General features: G+C 44.2%; 2 protein-coding genes across 3 annotated transcripts; both read left to right on the top strand.

The window, feature by feature from the left end:
- The first annotated feature begins 3,297 nt into the window (after positions 1–3,297).
- Positions 3,298–6,944, top strand: ATP6V1F (ATPase H+ transporting V1 subunit F). Of its 2 annotated transcripts, XR_014473457.1 has the most exons (3): positions 3,298–3,560; positions 6,012–6,675; positions 6,715–6,944. XR_014473457.1 is itself a non-coding variant. In XM_083183270.1 (2 exons), exons 1-2 carry the CDS (start codon positions 3,394–3,396, stop codon positions 6,211–6,213), a joined length of 369 nt encoding a protein of 122 aa, XP_083039396.1. In that variant the 5' UTR covers positions 3,298–3,393; the 3' UTR covers positions 6,214–6,944. The 2 variants fall into 2 exon arrangements, 1 of the variants encoding a protein (XP_083039396.1); XM_083183270.1 differs by having other exon boundaries at positions 6,012–6,944.
- Positions 6,945–14,592: 7,648 nt separating this feature from the next.
- On the top strand, positions 14,593–18,355 carry SPMIP1 (sperm microtubule inner protein 1). Its single transcript, XM_083179719.1, has 2 exons — positions 14,593–15,123; positions 17,318–18,355. The coding sequence occupies exons 1-2, from the start codon at positions 14,682–14,684 to the stop codon at positions 17,425–17,427; spliced, it is 552 nt and encodes a 183-aa protein (XP_083035845.1). The 5' UTR covers positions 14,593–14,681; the 3' UTR covers positions 17,428–18,355.
- Positions 18,356–18,857: the final 502 nt, after the last annotated feature.

Below are 18,857 nucleotides of genomic sequence, written 5' to 3'. Positions count from 1 at the left end.
GGGGTGCGGCCATGGAAAATGGGGGTGTGATACACATATGCCCTCAATAGTGCAGTGCCAGATACACATGACCCCAATAGTGCAGTCCGTGATACCCATTATAAATATGCCCCGCACCGTGATGCTCCATTATACAAATGCCCCACACCGTGATGCACCATTATACATATGCCACACACCGTGATGCACCATTATACATATGCCACACACCGTGATGCTCATTATACATATGTCACACACCGTGATGCACCATTATACATATGCCACACACCGTGATACTCCATTATACATATGCCACACCATGATGCTCCATTATGCATATGCCACAATGTAAAGCTCCATTATACAAATGACCCCACAGTGTGATGCTCCATTATACATATGCCACACACACACAATGCCCATTATACATATGCCCCACACCGTGATGCACCATTATACATATGCCACACACCGTGATGCACCATTATACATATGCCACACACCGTGATGCTCATTATACATATGTCACACACCGTGATGCACCATTATACATATGCCACACACCGTGATACTCCATTATACATATGCCACACCATGATGCTCCATTATGCATATGCCACAATGTAAAGCTCCATTATACAAATGACCCCACAGTGTGATGCTCCATTATACATATGCCACACACACACAATGCCCATTATACATATGACACACACCGTGATGCACCATTATACATATGCCACACACCGTGATGCTCCATTATACATATGCCACACCGTGATGCTCCATTATATATATGCCACACACCGTGATGCTCCATTATACATATGCCACACACCGTGACGCTCCATTATACATATGACACACACCGTGATGCACCATTATACATATGCCACACACCGTGATGCTCATTATACATATGTCACACACCGTGATGCACCATTATACATATGCCACACACCGTGATACTCCATTATACATATGCCACACCATGATGCTCCATTATGCATATGCCACAATGTAAAGCTCCATTATACAAATGACCCCACAGTGTGATGCTCCATTATACATATGCCACACACACACAATGCCCATTATACATATGACACACACCGTGATGCACCATTATACATATGCCACACACCGTGATGCTCCATTATACATATGCCACACCGTGATGCTCCATTATATATATGCCACACACCGTGATGCTCCATTATACATATGCCACACACCGTGACGCTCCATTATACATATGACACACACCGTGATGCACCATTATACATATGCCACACCGTGATGCTCCATTATACATATGCCACACCGTGATGCTCCATTATACATATGCCACAATGTGAAGCTCCATTATACAAATGCCCCACAGTGTGATGCTCCATTATACATATGCCACACACACAATGCCCATTATACATATGCCCAACAACGTGATGCTCCATTATACATATGCCACACCGTGATGCTCCATTATACATATGCCCCACACCGTGATGCTCCATTATACATATGCCCCACACCGTGATGCTCCATTACACATATGCCACACACCATGATGCCCATTATACATATGCCACACACCGTAATGCTCCATTATACATATGCCACACACCATGATGCCCATTACACATATGCCCCACACCGTGATGCACCATTATACATATGCCACACACCGTGATGCACCATTATACATATGCCACACACCATGATGCCCATTACACATATGCCACACACCGTGAGGCACCATTATACATATGCCACACAACACGCACCGTGATGACGATTATGCCTATGACCCACAAAGTGAAGCTCCTTTATACATATGCCCCACACATTGATGCTTATTAAACATATGCCCCACAAATGATGCCCATTAAACATATGCCCCACACATTGCTGCTCATTAAACATATGCCCCACAAATGATGCCCATTAAACATATGCCCCACAAATGATGCCCATTAAACATATGCCCCCCAAATGATGCCCATTAAACATATGCCCCCCAAATGATGCCCATTAAACATATGCCCCACACATTGCTGCTCATTAAACATATGCCACACACATGATGCCCATTAAACATATGCCCCACACCCAAGGTGTGGGGCATATGTTTAATGGGCATCATGTGTGTGGCATATGTTTAATGATCAAACATATGCCACACACATTATGCCCATTATACCTCGAGGCTCAAGCAGTGGCAACCGAATTTTTACCTAAACCAGTGCTGTGATGCAGGACTCGATCAGAGGCTGTGGCGCAGGACTGTGTTATTTTGCAGAGGCGCTGCTGTGGCGTCTCCAGCAAGCCCGCGAAATCATACGCTGGGGACGTGCTCGGGACGTCATTAGGTCACGCGGCATAAGACCTGCCGCAAAGCGAGGAGGGGGTCACAGCCGCAAAGTCGCGGCTACACAAAGCGGATTGAAAGCGCCTTTAAAGCAGTGTCTGACCTCCTGCCGCCAAACAAGGAGCCTCATCGCGGCAGGAGGTCAGCAGAAAGGCAAACGAGCTACTGTAAAACAGCAGGCGAGCTACCCGTCGCTCGCGAGCGACGGGTTGGCGAACCCTGGCCTAGTGTGTAGCATTATTAGTGGTGCCCCCACAGATCCTGGCACCCTAGGCAGCTGCCTAATGGTAGAGCCGGCCCTGCTCAATGCAATATTTACCTCCATATAAAAATGATGTGATTACCACTATACCATAATTTTCCTTATTTGTGTGTGTGTAGTTAAACTTACCTTAATAAATAGACATTTTCCTATCTGAAAAAAATAGCAAACCTAAAGTGAGTAAGTTTACAATTATTTAATTTTATTACATTTTGATTACTTGCTGTTAAAGTTTTAATAATGTGTACAAAATGAATATACTACTTCATCATTGGGCATTGTGTGAATATTATATATGTATATTATACACACAATGCCCACTTATAAAGTAATATGTTGCTCAGAGCCTGGGCCCTGCCACCTGACCAAACCCAATTACCACCTTGCAAATCGCGATACAGGCTTTTGCGCATGCGCTAGTCATATAACTAGTTTTCACCATCGAATACTTTTGATGCGATGGTTAGTTACCATCGCATCGAAAGTTTCAATGGTGGAAGCCCAGCCATCATTTGATGGTTGGCTTCCGATGTCCATCCCAAGTCCTATCCCCACTATCTGCTTGTGTGACACGCCTCCTGGCCACAGGCAGAGGACGTCACATTACACCACCATTGCCAGGCAGCGAGTGAAGACACGCCCCCCATCTGCACGCCCACCACAGAGCCCACCCCCGCAGTCAGCTGATGTACAGGCAACGTCACATGACAGATCCCTCATCTGAGAGCTGCTGTGTGAGGCCCCGGTGGTGAACGCTTAGGTCCCGGTGATAGAAAACATGGCGGGCGGTTTAGTCCGGGGCAAACTGATCGCTGTCATCGGGGATGAAGACACCTGCACCGGCTTTCTGCTTGGGGGCATCGGTGAGCTGAACAAAAACCGCAAGCCGAACTTCTTGGTGGTGGAGAAGGAGACCAGCATAACTGAGATAGAGGAGACGTTCCGGTGAGGCGCTGGGAGAGCGGGCGGGGCTGGGGGTGATAGACCGGAACCTGTACGGAAGCAGCAGCATTCCTCAGTACCGTGTCCTTGCTTGCATCTTGGTACTGGATGGAGACGAGTCCAGTAAGTGACAGGAGACATGGCTGGCGGTGCTGCTGTCCCCGCACAGTGACAGTACCTTCCAGCTTCACATCATATGTCCCTGTTATTCAGTCTGGTATGCTGCATAGCTCAGGGGTTATGGGTGAGAGGGCTAATACTTCGCATTAAGGTCGACAGGGCTTAGGTCAATGCTTGAAATAGGTTGACATGGCTAAGGTCGATACAAGCGTTAGGTTGGCAATGGGAAGGTTGACAGTCAAAAGGACAACATGAGTTTTTCATGTTTTTTTTCCCCCGAATGTCAACCTAGTCAACATGGGTCTAAGTATATCGCTTGGTGGCTAAAAAAAAACCCATGAAAAACCTCATGTCAACCTATTGACTGTTGACCTAATGTTTGTGTCAACCTTAGCCATGTTGACCTAATCCTTGTGGAACTTCAGTGGTCGACATGATGACCATATCCCAGTCAGGGCCGGCACCACCACTAGGCAGCTTTAGGCATCTGCCTGGGGCGCTGGCCACTGGAGGGCGGCAGGAGGGATCAGGATGGATGGAGGTGAGCAACTCACCGCCCTGTGGAGCCAGCCACTCGGCTGCCGCATCTCTGTTGCTGGTGAATGGAATGATAATGGTGTTCCACAATATTAAAACATGGTTTCATACTTTGCACATAGCAGAATGGACAGACAGAAGGTGACTCCCCCCTTAGCAATGTGATTTGTTTCAGTACAAATTTTTGGACTAAGTGAAAACTGGAACCAGACCAGACCCAGGAACCCTGGACAGGCTCCTTTCATTAAGCTGTGCATTCTGGAGCTTGTAGTGTCCGGGCTGGGGGCTGCCTGTGATGGCTTTCACCAGGAACATAGGGAATGGGAGATCATAGCCTCCTCGTATGAGCTTGACCGTTCAGACTTTTACTACATTCGATTTTATTCTCCTCCTCTCCCTGATGACAGGCGTCACAGGCAGCAACCCCCTTACCCCCCCAAGATGGGACACCCCCAGACTGCACACTACAGGGAATTACAGATTGAAGAATGGAGCCTGTCTTGTCCGGCATTCCTGGGGTCCATTACGATTCAATCTTTGCCCCTATCTCTGCGTAAAGCCCAGAATTGGAAAATTGATAACACTGTAATCATTGCAAAAGGTTTCAGAGGGGCCCATATGAAAATAAACAAACCCCACAACAGTCAGTCTGTGTACAGTACATAGGCCCTTATTCTGGTTGGTGCGGTAATATTCGCGTGCGTTCGTGCCGCCGATGTTTTGTGTCTGCGCATGTGCAGAGGCGTCTCTGCGCATGTGCGAGCGGGGTGTACGGCCAAATCCCGCATGAAATGTGAACACTTCCGAACAGGGGGTGGAGAGGGGCGTGAAGGGCTATTTGGGCTCATTACCATATGCATACGCCCCGCGTTTCATGGGCGTTCCCATGCAAACGCTGGGCGTACGTATGGTAATGCGGCCGTGACGCACGTGTAGGGGGCGGACATATGACATCGCCGGATGTCAGCTGCCCGCCCAGATCCCTGCTTTTGCACGGAAAAATGTCCGTGTGGTCTGAGGTTGCGTGAGCTGGTGGACCACTCGGTCCTGCGACCATCGAATGATGGGGGAGGTTCCCTGAGATGGAGGAGGCGTATTCCATGAAAAATACACGTGCGGTCCGTTCGGCCAGCTTCTTACCGCGTACGGACGGAGTTGGCGATCCGTATGGAAGGCGGGGTTTCGCACGCACGGTCCTGGCTGCATATTCGGATCCGGCCGCACCGATCAGAATAAGGGCCATAGTCTCCACAATAACTGCTTCCCTTTTTACATGGTCATGGGATCTGTCCTGAGCCTTGTGATAATGATTTTTCCACCCTGTACAGCTATGTGTTTGTGTACATTGCAGTAACTATATTTACTATAAACATGGTTTTTCTTCTATTCTGGAAATGTCTGCCCCATTCTGGACTGTCAGGTCATGAATGTTCTTTTTACTGTAGTTCCATAACATTATTGTGCAAAGCTCTTGCTTCAATGTTTTCTTTGTAAACATACTCCTCCATTTGTGTAAATGATGCCTGCCCTGTCAGATAATGCAAAAAACTCCTCCTTCTTCAGGTTTTAAAATAAGCATTTAAGAACAATATTTTAAAACCAATTATGTTTTTTTGTTTATTTTTATCCTTACACTTCTAGACAAGTTTTCATTTGTGCATCATTTCTTTTTTTTGTAGTTATCTTTTAATTTATTTAATACTTTTATCTCTATCTGTATATGATGTGTTAACTTAATACATTATTGAAATATGTAAAACACAATAGTGCTAACTGATTTTACTTTCCTTCTCTCAGGAGTTTTCTATCACGTGATGATATTGGGATAATATTAATCAACCAATTCATTGCCGAAATGATCAGACATGCCATTGACGCACATAATATCTCCATCCCAGCCGTGCTTGAAATCCCGTCCAAAGAGCACCCCTATGATGCCAACAAGGATTCCATACTACGCAGAGCTAAGGGCATGTTCACCTCTGACGACTTGCGATAACTGTGAAAAGGGGTCATGGTCTGGGATTTCCTCTAAACGGTGTTGTGTTGTAATTCTTTAATTTATGCATTATGCCAGTACAGAGTTACTGTTCTAGGCTAGTTCTTGTGTTTTGTTTTATTATTTGATTTTTCATCTTTTTGTCCATTTACTTCCATCACCAGTACAGTAGGATTTTCCTTTGTTGATATATGGTCTGTTCTCTTATTACATGTCCAGGGTGGAATTTATCAAAGCTGAGAGATAATAAATACCCCACTTAGTGATAATAATATAGAAATCAAATGTATCCACTGTTGCTGAATATGCACGTAGTAAACTATGCAGAAAAATTGTTCCACATAGATTAGCAAATATAAAGTCTCTACTATCTCCCTCCTGTACTAAAATCAATCTTATAGTCATATTCAAAATTTCCTATATTGAAAGCTTATGTCTCAGATCTGCGGAAATCATAGAGGAGTGCTTCTCATGTTTTCTTTATATTGGATCGTGAATGAGGAGCCCAGGATGTCATGTACATGCTGCTTTCCAAATCCACTTCACTTGTATGTGCTGTAGTAACTATTGTTATAAATAATGTATTCAACAAAAACTATTTGGGTAGAAATTGATCTTGTATAGTTACTGTGATACATTCCTTTTGCCATTTCCTATGTATTTCATGTTCATACCATTTGCAAACGTTTATTGTTGAATTGTTTCATTAAATATAGAAATACTGGAAATTACTTAAGACTGGAGTTTTCTTGATTGTATGTCCTTGGTTATCTGGAATGTACAAACGCGTATTTTCACTTTAAACAGACTGTTTTCTAAATAAATAGTCCAAGGTGTAACGAAGTACCACAGCTACGGTGTGTGTGTGTGTGTGTTTTTTTTTTTTTTTTTTTTATAACTATTACACTGTACATGTGTTCCTTCCATATTCTGGCCGTGGAGCCCAGCAATATCATATTATGCACCTGTGCTGTAATATCTTATTGCAATCCCTCCACATTATATGATCTACACTAAGGGGCCCATTTATTAAGGACCGCATTTACAATGCAATCTGGGCGGAATATTATCGCACTGCCCCAACGGGCTACCTCCATCTCAGAATGGCGGTAGCCCAGGGACTCAAAGCTATGCTGCCCGATGTTGATGTAGAAACCTGTGGGGATGCGGCCAACAGCGGTGCAAGAGGAAACCTAGCAGGGATCTGAGATTTCTGCTGTGGTCCTTCCTCCGTACATATGATACTTAAAATTTGCAGGTAAACCCATACAATGGGGGTTTTTGGGGATTTAGCCACACATATTGAATGATAAATGAGCCTCTAACAGAGTTCAAGGGGCATATTTAATTGGGTGTGGGATTTTGGTTACAAAATCCACATGGCCAATTTCAAATTACCATGGGCAGTCAATATAAAAAACTATTTTTTTTAATTTTTTTTTGTGGACAGCCTTCCCTCAGGCTTCCGATGTTACAGACAGGTAGGAATTGTACCTCTGACATGCACGGCACATGCTTAACAGTCCTGGGTGATCAGGAAGAAGACTAAAAAGCAGAGGAGGATGGCATTACTACAGAAGGTGAGCAGTTATGGACTAATTAGGTAACAAGTAGTTTCCAGTTAGCTTAGTCATTAGGAATGTGGGGGCATGGGGTTGTTAGGGAATCATAAGCGATCCTCATCCTCAAAACTTGGATATGTTCTGACTGAGGGTGCTCAAAAAAAAAAAGTTGTATTTCAAATAAGTGGACAAGAAAGTCAGGCTCAAGAAACACTTTGGTTGTAATATCAGGAGGATGTATTTTGAGTGATTTCTTATTTCTAAGATGCTGTGAGCAGGGCACATCATTTACCAAATAAAAGCTCTTAGTCCACATATTTGTAGAATTCTATGGCATTGTAATTGGTTGCTTTGTTTCGGAATTATGTGGCAAAACGTCCAGCTGCCATTTACAATACATCACCAATGTGACCGTTTGTGAACTCTTCCTGTGTACTCCTGTTGGCTGACCTGGAACATGTAGTGTGGAAACTGACAGGTTGTGTTTTTTTGTTTTTTTTTTTTTGCAGCCACATATTACGCAGAGATTTTTCCAAATACAGCTTCTAAGAAGGTGAAAAGGGGTAAACTGTTCCACCCAGCAGACCTTTGCACAGTTGAAGCCAGGCCCATCAGCTTGTAACATTTAATAGTCAAGAGAAGACAGTGTTTATATGTGATCTTCTAGGTGTACAAGTTGATTGCCCAAGTAAATAATTGGTCAATATTTCCTTATTGTTCAAGTACACTTCGTTTTAGAAAGACCATTTGTATAGCAAATCAAAAGGCCTTATAGGTTTGTACACACAGTCCGATTTAGTCTTTTTTTTCTATCCACAAAATCTTTTTCTTATATAAGCAAAATCGAATTGAACGCATTAGATTCGTTCCTGATCAAAATTAAATAGAAAAATAGACTGCAGGCAAGACTATATAGTCTAATGGTGCATACACACAGTGAGATTTACTTTCTATTTGACCTCTATTCTAACTGTATCTGGATCGTCTTGCCTGCCAAGACTATTTTTCTATTAGATTTCTATAAAATTTTGCTTGTATAAGCAAAATCGAATATAAAAATAGTGCATATCTCACCATGTGTACCTTCAGATCCAGACCCATACCCATATCTAATAGTGGCCTAATTGAAAATAAATCTTACCGTGTGTATGCACCATTAATCAAATGAGTAACCTGCGCCATGCGATTCGATCTGGATTAAATAGACCACATTGCACCGTGTGTTACCCTGATTATAACAATAAGTAATAATGTTCCTTTTAAACTAAAGATATTGGCCAATGGGGATATCATGTCTGGTTTGTATAGCAGTGATGTGGAGACAGCTCCTGGATACTCATGTCTGGGCCTGCCCCTTAATAAACTAAAGATAATTAAGGTATGCAGTATCTGCCTGCAAACAAGGAGCCTAGTAATACAGAGGCAGCCACACGTAACTGGTATTTTATTACAATGTATTTTATAGTATCCTATCCAATGTATAAGGCTTCTATTTTGGCATGAATGTATTTCATCAGTCTCACCTGCCCTAAAATGTTATGAATATTTTAAGCTTTTTGTTGCTGTGTTTTGCCATGTGTGCTCTGTAATCCATTCCAGGGTGTCCTTTCTTTAACACCTGTATTTTGACCTATCTAAAAAAAATATCAATCATTCAAAATTGCATCCAGATGTTTTCTCATAGAAAACATAAAAAACGCAAATGTAATAGGATGTGAATTTTCAATTCGCACCCTTTAGAATTACCAACAACCGCAAAAGTTTGACAGAACCCATGCCCAGATCCGTCAAATCTGTGTGTGGTTGTGTCGCAAAAAGTGTCGTAAAGTAAAAAAAAAAAAAAAAAAACTACATGAGGTTGTCCCTTGAGCATAACCAGCCGCACAGGTGTTGTGTGTGTGTGTGTGTGTGTGTGTGTGTGTGTGTGTGTGTAAAATATATATATATATATATATATATATATACACACACACACACACACAAATGGATTAACCTCCGTAGTGCGCTAAATCCTAAAAAGGCAGCAGCTCCTCTGATAAGGTTCTCCTGTTAGTGAGAGCCTAGGGTGTACATAGATACAAATGGGGGTTATCGGAGTGCGCTATAGTAAACAAACATCAAGCCACTTACCTAAATAGCACCCCACATCACCGTGCTGCGGCCTGCCGTCCTCCGTACGGTCATGAGATGACGTCACTAGATTGCGATGCGCATCGGCCGGTGCGCACGGACTTCGAGATCGGTTGTCTAGCAACCCTTATCAACAAAAGTGCATACATTTGTTAAAAGATACAGGAATAATCAAAGAGTGTGCTGTTTCATGAATATTACAGTTCTATATTAGAGAAATTCTATGTCCAAATAGAATGTCTAAAAATTCTATATCCTATTCAATGTAGTAAAGACACATTCACATAGAACATGTTGGTTTTTTTTTGGAGAAAACAGGTAAAACTACACTGCTCATTTAAGCCGGATGGATGCACCGTGTTTCCTGCTGTAAGAGCAATTTACCCCGATCTCCTCCTCTGATCTTAAAGGGGATACGATCAATAATTTTATATCGTAAAGTTGCCAAACTGTGCTCAAACTCTCTGAAATGGCGAGGAACCAGTTGTTCATTCTGAACTTTTTTGCCCTCAAGCGACTGTCAGATGGTCGACCTGTGAGTCGCCATCCTTTCTTTAAATTGGAAAAAAGGGGTGAAAAGGTCGCACAGGGATATATAAAGTTTAAGTTTTGTTATTGGACCCTCATATATTATTTTCTGAAATATTTCTTAGGTGAGAGAGGGTGTGCTATCACTGGACACCGAAAGACACACATTTACAAAAAAGAGAGAAAGGTGTGTCGCTGGGTGATGCACCTGAAGAATGATTTATTTAAAATGTAACCTTTATTAGTTATATTGTTAAAAAATGTAGCGTAGTATTAGACACACAAATCACACAACACAAAGTGAATTAAAAGGGATAATATACCCCAACTCTGTATTCTCCCCTTTCTGATCTCCCACTAATATAAGTTTGGTGTTTTATTGTGTCATGCACCCACTGGTATATGTAATAATAATTGTTAGTGACAGGTGTGGGAGCAGACTCCGCTGTCAGCCTGGCCATATATATCCAATGTAGGGTTTATTAAAATATCCAATACCCCACTGATAAGGGTATAATCCCTACATTGGATATATACGGCCAGGCTGACAGCTGCCACCATACTGATATTAGTGGGAGATCAGAAAGGGGAGAATACAGAGTTGGGGTATATTATCCCTTTTAATTCACTTTGTGTTGTGTGATTTGTGTGTCTAATACTTCGCTACATTTTTTAACAATATAACTAATAAATGTTACATTATAAATGAATCATTCTTCAGGTACATCACCCAGCGACACACCTTTCTCTTTTTTTTGTAAATTTCTTTCTTTAAATTGCCTTGTGGTCTTCCCTACATAGAGCCGGGCGCCCGGCTAACATATAAGAACCCAATAAAGAAATTAAGTATTTATTCCATGTTAATGAAAGAAACCGTAACAGCAGCTGTTTCAACTGGGCACAGCCAGTTTTCTTCAGGGGAACAGAACACACAGACAAGCCAGCATTTATGTGGTGAAAATTGCACCAAAAGTGATGCAAATGAGGTCCATATGACCTTTGGAGGCTCACTTGACATCAGCTGTACAATGAGTGACAGGCGGGGGGTGGGCGCAGCTGGATGAAGCATCAGAGGGAATCCCCGTGTTACAGAAGAGGCTTGTACACGGAGCCCCGCTGGTGTCTGCTGCAGTGCAAGTGTAGAAATACGCCCCGGTGTAGGGACGGTTCCCCCTGCACCGGAGCGGTGCCCCCACCACATGGCGCCACCTCCTGCAGCCGGGGCCAGTGTACTCGTGTGGTCACTGACCCTTACCTGGGGTGGCTGGCGCCCACCTCAGGCGACGGGTGTGGAGGCAGTGGTGAATCCTCACCGCTGCTCCATGCGAACAATGGCGGCAGGCCTGTGTCCTCCAGGATGCAGGCCCCGCCAATCCTGGTACCGCAATTCGAGTTTGGCGCCAAAGGGGAGCCAATCAGAGGTGGCAGCGGCGAGCCAGGAGGGTATAGTTGGGCACTTGGCCAGTGGGTAGTTGGGCACTAGCCCCCTTTGGTGTTTTGGGCATTAGGCCCTTAAGTTTGTTGCGCTGGGCATTATGCCCATTTGTTGCCTGGTGCCCATTTGTCGCAGGTGCGTTGGCGTATTGCCCTGCTCTAGGGAGCAGGAGGTTACGTGTGTTCATTTTCAGGTGCCGCAACCAGCATCCTAAGGGAGTCGGAAGACCGGTAGGCGGCCGGTGAGCATCACTCGTGTTGCATCTGTTGTTGTGTTGTTTGTGGTCCTTCCCCTCTCCAGAGTGTTCCCCCACCCGAGTTACACCCGTGTTCCACAAGTGGGTGTAACCAGTCTGAGGCCATTAGTGCCTTTGATGAGCATCCCATTCCCCCCCCTAGTGGGGTTCTCCTCCCCCATTTCCTCTACAGGCGCCGTCGCATCGGAAGCCAGTGGAGGAAGAGGGAAGTACCGGGACCATCATCGCCCCGAAGGTGAGAGACGGAGCACAGCGAGGTGAGTACGTGCAACGAGTGACGCAGGCCACACCTCCGTGCCTCATACACAAAGTGCACTGTGGTGGCATGGCATACAATAGTGTGAAGTAGGATGAACGGGAGGGGGTGTGTAGCTGGACCGTCATAGTGTTGTTGGATCATGCACTCAGGTGGCTGATGGATGCAAGCAATACTGCAATAGGTCAGCAAGTGATTGCTGGTTCACTAATGAAATACTGAAGGTTGATGACTGAGGCAATGATATCGGCATACCGTGATGCCACACACTGTGCAATGTGGAAATGAAATGGACCCAACATAAGCAAAGACATTGGTGTCAGTGCTCGGTGCCGCTGGAATTGCAACACGGGGCCACACACTGTGCAATAATATATAATGTGTGGGATGTGTGTTTTATGACAGAAAGCCCACCACCAGGATTGCACTCACTAGATCACATGACCTGCATTTTCCCAACGATCACATGCCTCATAGCGTTACCGCAAGCCTGAATGTCTTCCAAATGTCCCCAAAACTGCATCACATAGCCACTGCTGTATCACTCCGCAACTGTAAACACTAGCATTATTCACAGAGATATTACTTACAGAGAAGTCCATTCCTGCCACACTGACGCTCACATTTCTGAAAGAAAAATTGGTACTCTTTACTTAGTTGGGCGCCCGTCGCGGTCATCGCGGGTACATTTATGTGTGGCCGCGACGCGACCGACGCGATGCCCGCGATTTCCCATTGAAACCCATGTTAAACATGGAAATCGTGTCGGTCGCGTCGCGGCCGGCCATAAATGTACCCGCGATGCCCGCGACGCGATGCTCCCGATTTACCATAGGAATCAATGTTAAAAGGCACGATCCACGCCAACCCGAAGCGTGGCGAGCGCAGCGAGCCCGCGAGGGGCGGCGGTACGCGTCCTCCGACCTTTTCATGCCCTACTATCCACTAGGGCGTGGAGTGAGAATATAATAGTGCCCGAAGCGTGGCGAGCGGACGCGGATACCTTCACAGTTATACGCGTCCCCTCGCGGGCTTCACAGGTGTCCGTGGCGACGCCGACACCTGTGAAGCCCGCGAGGGGACACGTCTACCTGTGAAGGTATCCGCGTGCGCTCGCCACGCTTCGGGCTCGGTGGCTCGCTGCGCTCGCCACACTATTCTATTCTCACTCCACGCCCTAGTGGATAGTAGGGCATGAAAAGGTCGGAGGACGCGGGCTCGCTGCGCTCGCCACGCTTCGGGTTGGCGTGGATCGTGGGGTGGCGTAAAAAATTGGGGGGGACATTTAAGGGTTAATTGTGCCTATTTGGCCTCTGTGGCCCATTTAACATTGATTATATGGCCAAATCGGGTCCATTGAGGCATTTAACAGTAAAATCGCGGTCAATCTGCCTTTTTAACATTGTTCCCTATGGGAAAATCGCGGTCATCGCGGGCATCCCGATTTACCCGCGATGACCGCGATTTTTACCCCCGACGCCCGCGATTTCAATCGCTGGCGCCCATCTAAGTAAAGAGTACCGAAAAATTTTAGAACCTTTTCAAAGTTACTACATAACTCACAGGATCTGATATCAATCCTCATCAAATATAACTGGCGCAATGATGATCTGTTAAAGGAACAGAAACAGGATTTTTTTTCGCCTTTTGTGTATCTGTTTCACTCTACATCTTGCATAAAGATATTCTGTAACAACAGAGAGTAGGGAACAATGTAATAAAATGTACCACTCTAAACAGAGCTGGGTATTACAGCTAGTTGTGTATGTGGACTCCAAGGTAACCAATATTAATGAACCTTGAATTGGCAACAAAATTATGTTTCCCAGTCAGCTAGCCAGCCATGACACAAGGGGATGGATTATTAAGGTGTCAAATGTACACTCCTATATATAATGTGAAAGGTGGTAGAACAACTTATACATTCAGCCATTCATAGATGTTCTCTTGCACAGCACAACATCCTGCACCTACAAATTGACTTCAGTCCAATGAGAAAATAGGCATGGAGAGTGGTCTGTAATATTCAAAAGGAGGATCACCAGTTATAATATGGAGTTTTCCTTACCTTAGAAACCTAGCTCTTGTAGAAATTTACATTATTGAACTTTATTGTACCTCGCATTTAAGAATTTTTTTTTGTTTTATTATTTATACTTTTATCTCTTAATGCTTTTAATGAACCTTATTTTTTTCCAGTATACACTATTTTTCAGATGTTAATGCATAGCTCACAAAGTGGTCTCTAATACTGAATTAATATTGATGTTTTTTTTCTTTTACCTGTGAGAATTCAATACAATGGCTCGGCAGTTTAATTTAACCACTCAGAAACAAGAATGTATAAAGGAGACTTACCTGAAGGAGATGATGACACGCATTAATTGGCGACAGCGCTATGCACAGACCTTTCCTTCTATTGCAACCTCAAAAATGAAACCGAAGCTGCCTCCTATTACTGGTTCAAGCTGTCATGTAACTAGTGCTGACAACAGATCTGAGAACATCCAGCAAAATGTCCAAAGGCTAAAAGACCAGAGCAAGAGCGACTTCATAGGGGCTAAAAGGGCAATGAACACACAGATGAGACCAGTCAGCCCCAGAACACGGAGTCTTCTCTATCATGGCACATCCAAAGAGGAAGAGGGCAGGTACCATTATATGAAGACCAGGAATAAGCTCAAACCTGAGGAAAAATACCGTTTCCCTTTAACAACCAGCTGGGACTATGGATGGCAACTAGGTAAATTTATTCATTTGTAAAGTATAAAAAAGTATCTTTTCTGCTATTTTCAATTTCCATTTTCAGAAAGTGAATGTTACCTTGCAAGTGACAGAGATAATATCAATGAACGAAAAAAAGTATTTAATGAATTGAATGATTTTTACTTATTGTAATTAGATCTGTACATATTGTCACTCCCCGGCAGTGGATTGGTGTGTTAAGCTGGCCAAACACTACTTTGAAGTATTGCAGCAGTGTATGGCCATCTGATGCTCTGCAATCGCATGCGGTTCTTTCACATGTGATGCATCGGATGCGACCCCTGTTCTCCACCACTGGGAGGGGGGCCAAGTCAGATCGGACCCCTCCGACTCAGGTCTCATTGACACAGGACAGTGCATCGGGACATCACACACATTCGAATTGGGCAGATTTCTGAGCAGTCGGGAACCGGTGAAATCAGCTGAAATCGCTGTAGTATATGGATGTCTTTAGAGAAAAGGGGAGATAGGATCTATCCATACAGTGCATTTGGGTGTAGTGTAACACCCCGACAGTCGGGATTCTGAAAGTCATTAGCCCGATGTCGGAATCCCGACTGCCTAGACTCAGACAGCGGGGGGAGGGCAACGAAGCTCCTTGCGTGCTCAGTGGCTCGCCACCTATTTTATTCTCCCTCTATGGGGGTCATGGACCCCCACGAGGGAGAATACCCACTGCCCATGTGTCGGGCTTTGAGCAGTCGGGGTAATGACAGAATCCCAACTGCCGGTGAGTCCTCTGGCACCCAGGGCATATATGCAGAATGAGCTGTGGACACTGCCTGTTAGTTAGGTAATCCTCCTGTTATTATGGTGACCGTTACATTATTGAAGGTAGATTTTCAGCTTGCCAGTACTGTCTTTGAAACATATTTTTGTCAATTACTGGCTTTACTTTATCAGTAAGTAAATATTGTTCTATGTCAGTCTACTATTGCATTTAATGCATGATTTAATGTTAAAAGTACTGTACTTGGAAAGACCATGTGTGCCATCTAGATTTCAGACTTCTGCAAGAATAGGCCGGTCTCCGGAAGTGGGCAGCCCAAGCATTTAATGATCCACACAGAAATGTGAAATTCTAGCCAGGCCTTTGCTGTAAAATGAACAAAGGACCGTATTCAGGTCCATTTGCTGCTGCCCGGCATTCGCACAGGGACCGATGGTTACACCCACAACAGCGGGCGGGGATGGAGAGGGGCATCGGGCAGCCACATTAGCATATGGGAATGCCCAGCATTTTATGGGTGTTCCCACGAGAAGGCTGGACATTCTCATGCTGGGGACGGGCAGCTGACATCACCGTATGTCAGCTGCCCAACCACTTCCCCCTGAACATGCACGCCTATGTAAGGTTGCTCATATGTATGCATGCACCACATCTTTCGATGGTCTGGGACCATCAAAAGATGTGGGCATTATCTCCTGGACTGCAAATGGATGTTACTGTGTAATAACCATTTGGATTCCCTGCGAGCGAGTCGTGCTTGCGAATGGGTGGTGGCAGCCAACCATTCACAAGGCGGGGTTCAATTGACTGGCAAGGGTGTGAATTTGCATACGAGCAAATCAACCAGAATAACCCCTCGTGACGGGGAGCTCCATCGGAATGGGGCGTGGGAGCGTCTCGTGCCCCCTTCCGACGGCTGGCAGGGCCTGGCGATTTTATTTATTATACATATAATAAATGAATACATACTTGCCTACACTTCAGGAATGGCTGGGAGGCTCCCGAATGAGTGGACAAGTCTCCCAAACCCAGGTGAAATGAGCTCACCCAATTAGTGATGACATTATTTGCACTGAAATGCGTAATTTAGCCACACTGCCAATGTATGCCAGTAATCTTGGAGTTGCATAGCGTGGAGCAATCCCACAGCCACGGCCCCTGTACAACTTTCTTTGCTGCGTCACACCTCCACACTGACTCTTTGTTTAGCCACACAACGCACACTGCTTTCCGGTTCGCAGACCTGGCAGCACCCTCCTGGTGTTGCAACCTGAAAGTTGGCTTCTGTGATGTAATATACTGAATTTAGTCAGTCATATTTAGGCAGGTTATCGGTTTCTACTGAAGTTTTTTGTACAGGAAGCAGATAAACTCCTGTTATGGTAATTAATCTCTGCCAAATAAACCACTATTGCTAACCACTGTAACTCTTCTCTTACAGTCAATATTGATAACAATAATCGTCACCGGCGTTGTCGTATTGTGACTGACACCTTTTACAGGAAAAATGGAATTCCTTCTGAGCCAAGCCCCAAAGATATAGCTTTGTAACCAAGCACAGCTGTATGTGAGGGTAGGGGGCAGAACAATAGAATCAGTACCAGCCACCAATATTAAGGCAGCCAATAGCAACTGGTATTTCTCTGCAGCTTCTGGTTGGTATTGCAGGAATGAGGAGATCTGAAAAATAGTCACTGTCAAAATCTGAAAACAGCAGCAGGCAACTATAACGGTCATTCACCTTTCATCAGAACTGGTCTGGAGAGGACTTGTGATGTATGCTGACAACTTGGCAGTATCTATGTGCCCAGCTACCCTGGATACCCTGCTGGATGTCAAACACTTGTTCCTTATGTTCTTGTTGCCATGAAGAGTCCACCATAATCACCAAAGATGCACCGATGGTAACAGCATGGTTTTGGCCCAGCAGCTGAACAAAGATGGTGTTTCAGTAGATCTTGAACATGATTGTTTTGACTGTATGAGCTTCCTTAATGCCCCTGCCTTCATACACTTTTTGTGTTGTATAGAATTTCATAGCATAATTATGTTCATTGTTCAAATGAAATACCATAAATACCTGCATGGATTAAATATATTAAATTACAATATCATAGAATATACTGTTACACAGCTAAGTGTTTATAATTAATTAGTTTAGTTCATTCATTAGGTATGGAAAGCTGAAAGAAAAAAATAATGTTAGATAAAATGTGTTACTGGAGTTTAATATTTAAAACTTGAAAACCTGCTTTTATCTTTGTTACGGATTACACCATGACACATTGTACTGCTGCTTTAATTACTTCATACATGTATAGAGGTGTACTCATATACCTAACGTCTATGCACCATATGGGTATGAAATACCTGGGGCAACTAAGTCATTCTGAGAGGACCCACACACTTTATTTTTCTTAAAATTGTGATTCGTATCACAGAATCACAAAATACAAAAGTGGTGGACAAGAGTGCGCTGTCAGGGAGCAATGTGGTGTTCTGTTCTTTCCTTCCTTGGTTCAAATGTCGATCCAAGATGGATACCACACATGGAATGGACAATGAAAGTAGAGACAGAAGTTTAGGCAATCTGAATAAACTTTTTTTCTTCAAATAAACTGTGATCCTTCTCTACTGACCTGAATATCAGGCCCTATGTGCCCATAAAGGTTTATTTTCCTTTTAGTTCACACCAGACATTCCCAAAACTTACCATGCGTGTGCATGATCACCATTCAATGTGAGTGCCCGGGGGTCATTGAGCCTTCAGCAGGCTGAAAGATGAATGAGCCAACGTGCACGATTTGGCCACATCGTTCCATGCATGATGAGTGATGTGGCAATGATGTGGTATATAATTTGCAGGGTTAGATGTGTCATCTAGCTCTGATTGTTTACTCAATTGTTGTGAGCATGATCAGGGTCTTCTGCGTTTCAAGGTAATTGGATAGACATTGGATTGGACACAATATCAGTGTGTG

This window comes from Crinia signifera, chromosome 4 (genome assembly GCF_055691185.1).
Source record: "Crinia signifera chromosome 4, ASM5569118v1, whole genome shotgun sequence".
NCBI classification, from domain to species: domain Eukaryota; kingdom Metazoa; phylum Chordata; class Amphibia; order Anura; family Myobatrachidae; genus Crinia; species Crinia signifera.
This window is presented reverse-complemented; position numbering and strand designations above follow the sequence as displayed.

Excerpts from the sequence above, each read along its gene's own strand:
- ATP6V1F (XM_083183270.1), top strand. The coding sequence starts at position 3,394 with ATGGCGGGCGGTTTAGTCCGGGGCAAACTGATCGCTGTCATCGGGGAT. Across the intron at positions 3,561-6,011 it reads GAGATAGAGGAGACGTTCCG|GAGTTTTCTATCACGTGATG; the intron begins GTGAGGCGCTGG and ends TCCTTCTCTCAG.
- SPMIP1 (XM_083179719.1), top strand. The coding sequence starts at position 14,682 with ATGGCTCGGCAGTTTAATTTAACCACTCAGAAACAAGAATGTATAAAG. Across the intron at positions 15,124-17,317 it reads GGACTATGGATGGCAACTAG|TCAATATTGATAACAATAAT; the intron begins GTAAATTTATTC and ends CTTCTCTTACAG.